The following is a 9,862-nucleotide window of genomic DNA, read 5'->3' on the forward strand; positions in this document are numbered from 1 at the left end:
CTTAGGATATATTTGGTATTTAAACAGAGCGACCTAGTACAAAATAATTTCTACAAAATCCTGATAATGCGCCCTAGTCTGGGACTGCATATTTGGCAAGAGCTCTATTTGCCGATAGCCTGATATCTGGAGACCAGTTGATATCCACTACACGCAAACTACCTATCAATTGAGGCTTGCGCTGGGGTTATAAAAAAATGAACTGTATAACAAATACACCAAATTAATCATAAAAAAAATAATAAGCAATAATACAACAATTAAATTTACTAACATTAAATTAAATATTATTACTGCTGTACTTACCCTTAACTGTACTTCTTTACCTAACAATTCATAAAGATTGGCACCTTTGGCTGTAATTTGAGATGCCAATTCTCTTGTCATTTTTAAATCTTGTATCTAAAAAAAAAGAAAAATCTCAAACAGCAAAAAAAATTTTACATAAAAATTATTTTTCTGATGACCAAATGTATCATCAATTAATGAAGCTACAGTTTGAGCAATATCAACTCTAAGACTATATCAATGATACTGCTAAACGAACCTCATGTAGTAACGTTTCTCCCTAAAATAGATATACATAGTCTGAATGAGTGATTAGATCAACTGAACAATGTACAACAAATACATATGTAGAAAGATTTATGAAATATAATTGAATATGGAGTTACAAGTGATAAAAATATGATGAATTACAGTTAATTTGCATAATTTTATAAACTACAGCTACTCATTCAGACAAATCTATAAAACCTCTTCAATCTGTTGATATATTCTTAAGGATTCCTCTTTTAATTTCCACAATACCTTGATTCATATCGGAGTTAAATTCCAGAAAAACTTTTGTCATAAAATAAATTGTGTAATCATAACATTAAATATGAATTTTATGGTTAGATAATTATATAATCATTTGAAGACTCATAAAAAAATACATTAACTAATATTACTACTTACTAAATCTTTTTTCCTGTAAATTACTACTTATTACACAAGAAAATTTATTGAAGATGAACTTAAGAATCTGACAGCTACAATTTTTTGAAATAGCATTTTAATACAGCTCTATTTTAAAAATAATTTTTTAAAGAAATTACTTTCATTTAGAACATATTACTTTTATGGTACAATGAAATGAAATTCTTCATAGATTTCAAATCTTTCTGGACTACTTATGTAAAATATATAATTAAAACCACTCTCACAAAAATTACAGATACCAAGAAATTTTATGCGTAATTTTAGTTTACTAATTTAAATGATACCACTACAAGTATTCTTCTTATTTTTTTGGTAAAATATGCAAATTTTCAAGTATTTATATTTAATGAAAAAAATAAAAAATGTTTTGCAATTTTGTAATGTGTTAAAACATCAATAAGATAATATATAAACATTCCACATTCTATTTTAATTGTATGATTCTGTAAAATTAAAACCACTTAAAATCTGCACAAATCAAAGGAATAATATACACTGTTCCAAGTTAAATTAACTACAAAAATGTAGTAGAACTTTCAAGATTACAAAGTAATTTCTTTTTCAAAATAACAATTGTTTACTGCAACTAGCAGCTCTATAATAGTTTAAGGTGATATTCCCACAGCATATTTGTGGAGAAAAACTGTACATTAGTTTTCAAATAACCATTCAATATTCATGACAACTAACAGATTCACAGAAAGAAAAATCCATATCAAAATTTTATGGTTATTAAATCACTGTAAACTAATATTTCAAATATGAAGATTAAATTAGTCTTATCTAAACATCATTCTTTTGAAATAACTTGTAGTAAGTTAAGGAATCCTTTTGACATACATCCACTCGATGTTTATATCTGTTTGTATAAACATCAGTATTTGTTCCTTTTGTATTTAGTTTCTATTTAATATCCTCATTACTAAGGCGGGCACAGCATGTTAATATCTACTGATATAACTGAATGGGATAGAGAGCTTTCTGCATGTGTAGCTGGTAGCCTTGCCAGCATATCCCTTCAACATGAGTCCTTGACTCAATCTGGCAGGGTAGGTTGTTGTTATTATGTACCAGGATGGCAAAGGGTGAAATAATAGGTCTTGGTAGTTAAAATCAGAGACTTTTAGTCCTCAAAGTCTGGGGTACTACTTTGAACTGATATCGTATGGTATCTAATAACATACAAAATTAAAAATAATTTTTTAAGAAAAAAATAGGGCATATTAAAATACAGGCATATTTAAAATAAAAAAAAATTAAATTAATTACAAGAAATGAAGGTTTAGTTATTTGGCAGGACTGATAAAATAACTGCAATAGAAAATTTGACATTTTATCTCTTTCTTCTAGCTATGAATATAAAGGCTTTTATTACTACTGATTCTTATATAACAAAACTGTTTAAATTGCTGATTTACTAATTTTAATAATTACTTCTCTAATTATATAATACAACAAATCATTTAACTTTCAAGTCAAGTAAAATCATTTACACTTTCTGTTCTGTTCATTATTCTTAATTCAATATGGTTCTTACTTCAATATACAAGGGATCTTCAAAAATTAACAAGACAAACTGATGTAGAGAAAAAATGGCTCATTCAATGAAAATGAAACTTTTTGAGGATCAAGTTGGCAACTTTAAGAACACATTTAATTAGTTGTTTGATCATAATTAATCTAAACATAACCTCTTTTGTTGATTTCAGAATATCAACTCTGCTTGAAACATATATGCCAGAAGAGCAACGTTCAGTGATAAGATTTTAACTATCAGAAGGTGTGAAACCGGCAGAAATTTACTCAAGAATGTTGAAACAGTATGGTGAAAAGTTTTTAAATCGCATTTATGTGTTTAAGTGGGTGGAACAGTTTAATTCAGGTAGAACAAGTGCGACTGATCTCCATCACTCTGGAAGACCAGTTGAAGTTTTGACTACCGTGCTGCAAAATCACATAAATGATCTTATTTACGAAGACAGGCGAGTCAAATTTTCCCAAATTGATAGTTTGTGTATATTAATGTTGGAACCCACATTCAATTATTCATATCATCTGAATTATCACAAAACATGTTCAAAATGGGTTCCAAGACAGTTGACTCAAGCCCATAGACACCCGGATTCATATTTGTTCCGAGCTCAAAGAACGGTCTGAAGCAGAAGGTTGTATAATAACACTTTCTAGATCTTAATAACCTATGATGAAATGTGGATACATCATTTTGAGTCCAAATCCGAACAGCAAAGTCTCGAGTAGAAACATCTGGATTTGCCCACCAAAAAAAAATTCAAAACTCACACGTCACCTGGTAAAGTAATGTTGATGATCTTCTGGGATTTGTAAGGCCCAATTTTTAGTGGCTACTTAGAAGAACAATGTACCATGAACAGTGAGTACTATTCTTACATGCTCCAACAGAAAGTTAGACCCACAATGAAGTGAAAAAGTCAGGGCACTCTTTCAAAGGGTGTGATTCTTTTGGAAGACAAAGTGTGCCCCCATCACTCAGATAATGGGAGAAACACTTGGGTTGGAAAAAATTGGGTTGGAAGGTGTTGCCACATCCTCCTTATAGCCCAGACCTCGCACCGTCCAATTTTCATTTGTTTGGCCTGCTCAAAGACTTTATACATGGCAAGAAGTTTGAAAACAAAGTCAAAAAAGCAGTACACAAATGGTTCAAACAACAAGGTTGACTTCTATGTTACGGAAATCAGAAAGGTCACAAGATTATGGGACAAGTGTCTAAATTCAATATACACTTTCAGAAATTAGGATAAAACATTTCACTTTATAATACATAACATGTATAGGAAAATATTCCTAATTACCACAACAATTAAATTTAATGTTGTAATTTAAAACTAAAAATATGTCAGGACATACTTTACATAACTATTTTCAAAAAGAAGACTGAGTATCAGCCCCTTTGCCAAAAGCTGTACTAATAGCAGTTACTAGCAGCAATGCTCCCTATGAAGAATTTTCCTGGCACAAATTAAGTGTTAATTTAAAACTGAAAGGACTGATTAAAAAATGGCAGATTGTAATCATCAAAATATTCTTACTCAATTAAAATTTAAAAGGAATAAAATAATAAAATTACCCTGCTGGCAATATCAAGAGCGTTAGTCATTGATATTTCATCTTCAGCGTTATCTTTACCAGAAATGTTAGTTTTAAGTGCTTCATATAAAACAGATGATATTTTTAATAATTCTTTAACAGCATATCCATCAGCCTGATACAGTTTCTTTGTATTTAATTTTATATTTCCTTTAACAGCCTGAAAAAGAAAGAAAAAAAACATGAATTAATCTTAGAGATAAAAATTACGATCAAAAATACATACGTTGGCATAATACAACCATTATTGACAACATGAGCTATTCAATTTGATTTATCATTAATTTGATTTATTATTAAATAAAAAAATGACAAAATATGATGTGTTATTCTTACACACTTGATTTTTATCTTGACATAAAGAAATGAAAATGTTTGTTTATTGACTTTACAGGAGTAGAGAAGTGACAAGGGAGTAGAAATAAAGACAATTAGTCAAGTTACCTCATCATGTCAAAGGTCAACAGTTCAAAAGCTGAATCGATTGGATTTTAGTTGTACTTGTTAAACAAATAATTCTGTTTTTGGTCAGTACTTATTGTACGGTTCTGATTAACACAATTTATTCTAGCTTGGAAAACTTTAAGATATAACACAACTATGTTATTAGCATCACTTCATGAACAAGTGATGAAGCTATTTATGGGTTCCAACTACATAAATTTGCATCACATGTCCTGGATACTTCCCAGGACATGTAAATAAACCCCAATCACAATAAAAATTTAAAAAAAATCACCAAAAATAGTTAGGAAATTTCAGAAATAAATAAAATGAATAAATAAGAACCTGCAACCACAAAATGCACAAAAGAATTGTGAAGAGAATAATTTACTAAGAATGGTATCATTAGAAAGATATACAGGCGATTCAAAGAAACGGGAAATTTTGAAAGTTGTGTTGGTAGCCGTGGGCGATTGGTACCACTTAGATTCAAAAATAAAAAGAAGGTTCTCACAGCTTGACTCATTTTTTTTCTTCAATACTTTTTATCAAATGCACTGATTTTTTGATCCTTTCTTTAAATTCATGAAATTAAAAAAACTTCATTAAAACTAGGGGAACAAACAAGTAAGTTTCTCTTGTTTTGAAAACTTAACTAAATGATTTTTTAAGTAAAAGTGAAATTGTTTGCATAAACAACTAAAAGTATATTTTTTAACATGAACAAAACTGTTCAATATTGGATTTCTACCTTAAAACAATATGTAGCCTCATTGTTATAATATTCAAAGCATTTAAAAATTGAAATTGTTTGGCAAATTTAAGGTAAAGAAATTTAATACGTATAACCACATTACATATTTTCAAGATTAAAACTTTCTGCCTTTGTTTCATATGTATAGGGCAGTGCACTAAGTAATATATACACAATCTTTTAATTTTGACTTTTTTAAATCTGCGTATAATTTGGTTTTAAGAACTGTATATAATGGTAGTTATAGAAAGTGAGGTAATAAACAAAAAAACAAAGTATGAAAGATTATTCAAAGTAGCACCATAATTACATCTCAGTTTCAAAAAACAAATTCTTAAAGGAATATTACTTAATTATGATTGAACCACACTGTGAAGGGGTGGCCTTCAATCTTCAGTAAACATTTCTGAATGTATTTTATTAAGCTCTAATTAAAAGATGTTCTTAATATAATAAATTTTATTCTTACCCTAATAGTTTTTGATTGAATGAAAAAATTATCTGAATAAAAGTTACACATTACTGATAGTATATTTAGAATTGTACATGCTTGTTCATGTAGTTGTATATTTTTAACAATCTTAAAAGGAGGAGCTTTTGATATGGTTTCTTTAATATATGTTCAAACTCTTTCTCTACCAAATGGACCATTTTTCATTATTTTATATATATATATATATATATATATATATATATATATATATATATATATATATATAACATAATCCCATTATACAGAGTGATTCAAAGAAACGGGAAATTTTGAAAGTTGTGTTGGTAGCCGTGGGCGATTGGTACCACTTAGACTCAAAAATAAAAAGGAGGTTCTCACAGCTTGACTCATTTTTTTTCTTCAACACTTTTTATCAAATGCACTAATTTTTTGATCCTTTCTTTAAATTCATGAAATTAAAAAAACTTCATTAAAACTAGGGGAACAAACAAGTAAGTTTCTCTTGTTTTGAGAACTTAACTAAATGATTTTTTAAGTAAAAGTGAAATTGTTTGCATAAACAACGAAAAGTATATTTTTTAACATGAACAAAACTGTTCAATATTGGATTTCTACCTTAAAACAATATGTAGCCTTATTGTTATAATATTCAAAGCATTTAAAAATGGAAATTGTTTGGCAAATTTAAGGTAAAGAAATTTAATATGTATAACTATCAGTAATGTGTAATTACTGATAGTATATTTACAATTGTACATGCTTGTTCCTGTAGTTGTATATTTTTAACAATCTTAAAAGGAGGAGCTTTTGATATGGTTTCTTTAATATATGTTCAAACTCTTTCTCTACCAAATGGACCATTTTTCATTATGGAAAAGTTTTCATTATCTTATATATATATATATATATATATAAAACATAATCCCATTATACAGAGTGATTCAAAGAAACGGGAAATTTTGAAAGTTGTGTTGGTAGCCGTGGGCGATTGGTACCACTTGATAAGTGGCGCCAGCCTCTCTAACCTAACCTGCCATTTAGTTGTCATGGATCCTGGAGTGTTGTGCAGCGTGCATTTGCTATCAAAGCGTTTTACAAAAACAATGACAGTGTGGAGGGAGCGCGTTGAGAATTTCGCCGTCATTTTAATCTGGGACGGCATGACTGTGTTCCATCAGCACATGCAATTAAAACATGGATATCTCATTTTGAGGAAATTGGTTCGGCAATGAAAAAAAAAAAAAAAGCCGTGAGCGAACCATCTGTACATCACAGAATGTTCAAGCTTTACAAGATGCTGTCACACGAAGCCCACGTCGGTCAATTCGTCGTCTCTCAGCATCTTTACAATCGCATAGTTCAAGCGTTCGAAGAATGTTAGTGAAGTACTTGCAATACCATCCATACAAGTTGCAGATCGTCCAGGAACTGAAACCGAACGATGCAGTTGTGCGAGCACAATTCTGTAATGTAATGCTTCAGAAGATAAACGATAACGAAGAGTTTGTTCACGAACTGTGGATGTCAGACGAAGCGCATTTCCACCTCAGTGGATTTCTTAACAAGAAAAATTTCAGATACTGGGCACAAGAAAATCTTACTCTTCTACACCAGTGTCCGTTGCACAGCCAGAAAGTGACCATGTCATGTGCTATGTCATCTTACGGTGTTTAGGCCCTTATTTTTTTGAGGATGACAACGGTCTTGCGATTACAGTGACGTCAGCTCGTTACGTAGCCGTGCTTGAAACCTTTGTTGTGGAACAACAAAAGAGATTTCCACCGATTCTTAACACAGCCTGGTTTCAACAAGACGGAGCAACGTCACATACTGCACGAATATCGATGGCAGCTGTACGCCGATTGTTTGGACAACGTGTCATTCACGAAATGGTGACATTAGATGGCCTCCCAGATCGCCTGATCTCTCAGCTTGCGATTACTTTTTGTGGGGGTCACCTTAAAAGCAAAGTATTCCACAGTAGACCTGCTACAACGGAAGTACTGAAGGCAAAGATCTGAGAAGCAATTGCGGAAATTCCATTTGAGATGTTACGTCAAACCATGAACAATTTAATGAAGAGACTTCGTGAGTGTTTATGTAGAAGTGGAGGTTACCTGCAAGATGTCATCTTTAAAAAATAAACTAAAATGTATGTATACTAAAATGGAAACATTTGTACAATTACATGAAATAAAATTCATTTTCTAAAAACAATTTTTCATTAACGTTATTTAATTTTTTTAATTTCCCGTTTCTTTGATTCAGCCTGTATAACAGATTTTAAAAAATTATTATTTTACGTGAGGTTGCTACAATGAGCATATTAATGTAAATATTAATAATCTGAATGAGTCACAAGTTACTCCAGAAAATTACATAATATTTCGAGAAATTATGTGGTAGTACTGAAAGCCTCTAACTGAAAAGTTTGTGTAGCACCCATTTTCTCTCTTCTGTATTGCTGTTGAGGCATTTTCTGTGTAATAAAAAGAACTTAAGTCAATAATTTTAGTTCATGCATTCACACATGAAAATTAGCATTTAGTTCACACATGAAAAGAAGCCACCACATGAAAAATATATGTAACTGGTTCATTTGGTTCAGAGAAACAGGAAATGTTCTCAAAAAGAAATTTCCCAGAAGGCCAATAATATCAAAAAGTCTTGAAAGAATAAGATAACCTGCAATCAGAAGTCCTAACAAATCCACTGCATGTTGAAGCATTGAGTTATAAATTCCAAAAACAACTAATTATGTAAAAGATTCTACTTGTATGAATACAAAATTCATCTACTTAAGTATTAAAATAATGGGATACAAAAAATCATTTTCAGCTCACTGTTGATGTAATTTGTTGAAGCTACTTTTCAACTCAAGGATGTGTTAATAGACACAATTTAATATGATCTGAAAACTGATATATAATTTTTGAGAAAGCACATGAAACACAATGTTAATTTTTGGTACAGTTTAATGAAAAATCATGTAATAGGCCTTTTTTCTTCCCTGAAATGAGTATTAATAAAAATGTTCTTGATATGGTAAATCAATATTGCTTTTTTTAACTAAATGAGCTCAAGAATGAATAACAAATTTATTTCCAACAAGATGATGCACCCCTACACTTTAATGCAATTATTAGCCAAGATGTGAAAGAAAATTTTGTAGATAAATGAACAGGCTGAGAAGGCCTCTATATCCTGGTCTCCAAGAAGTCTGGATTTAACCCCCTCATGATTTTTTCTTATGGCAGTAAATGGTACTATTCATAAGCACAAGGTTTAAATCTATACTAGATGATGTCCCATTTTGCATTTAATAATGAAATTTTACTTACAATTTTATATAAAAAAGGTTCGGATTATTTTCTGTAAACCTGATATTCACATTTTGTATAATGTAATTTTATCTATTCTTCCTTCTTTATGGGTTCCAAATTCTATCAATAAATTTGATTAATCAATCATTATATGCATTATTAAACAAGCTTTCAACCTATATTACACTCAAATTATTTGGAATATAGTCCAAACCTGAGCATTTGAAGAAAAAAATTGACAAATTTACAATCAATGACAACCTATTACTTTACAACAGAAAGATAATAAGAAATGAAAAAAATAATACAAAATGAATTATAATATTTTATACTTACAAGAAACTGGGCAGCAGTTCTAACCAGTAACACTCTATCTTCTTCAGTATCAAATTCATTATGAATATCTGCATCTGGATCAAATCTGTTTACTAACCATATAAGAATTTCAGCAACTAAAGGAAAATTTGGTGAACGAAAATTTTCCATTGAAATTAATCTTGAATATCCTAATGCACGCATCATTTCCGTGAAATCTAAAAAATAAAGTTTTTCGCTACTTGAAACAGTTCCTTACTATTGAAAAAAATGAAGTATGTATGGAGGTCAACCTGAAACCAGTGATATGGTATGCTCATAAAAGGTATTATTTTTCTGCCTGACAAAGCATACCTCCATTCCACATGTAAAAAGGTTTCATTTAGGCAGTTCAAGTGGAAGATTTACATTTTTAATTACTCTAATTCTCTACTTACGATAAACATACTACTACTGGTG

The 9,862-nt window shown here is 30.2% G+C and overlaps 1 protein-coding gene across 2 annotated transcripts in view; it reads right to left on the reverse strand.

The window, feature by feature from the left end:
• The window catches only part of Cluap1 (clusterin associated protein 1), a 34,385-nt gene that overhangs the window by 23,240 nt on the left and 1,283 nt on the right, over positions 1-9,862 (reverse strand). For both annotated transcript variants that reach the window (XM_075374473.1, XM_075374471.1), the window contains exons 2-4: positions 9,425-9,621; positions 4,094-4,273; positions 307-402 (exon numbers count right to left, since the gene is read on the reverse strand). In XM_075374473.1, the coding sequence (XP_075230588.1) occupies positions 307-402; positions 4,094-4,273; positions 9,425-9,610 (462 nt within the window). In that variant the 5' untranslated portion in view covers positions 9,611-9,621. The remainder of the gene's footprint in view (positions 1-306; positions 403-4,093; positions 4,274-9,424; positions 9,622-9,862) is intronic.

Source organism: Lycorma delicatula, chromosome 9 (genome assembly GCF_047948215.1).
Source record: "Lycorma delicatula isolate Av1 chromosome 9, ASM4794821v1, whole genome shotgun sequence".
Taxonomy (NCBI): domain Eukaryota; kingdom Metazoa; phylum Arthropoda; class Insecta; order Hemiptera; family Fulgoridae; genus Lycorma; species Lycorma delicatula.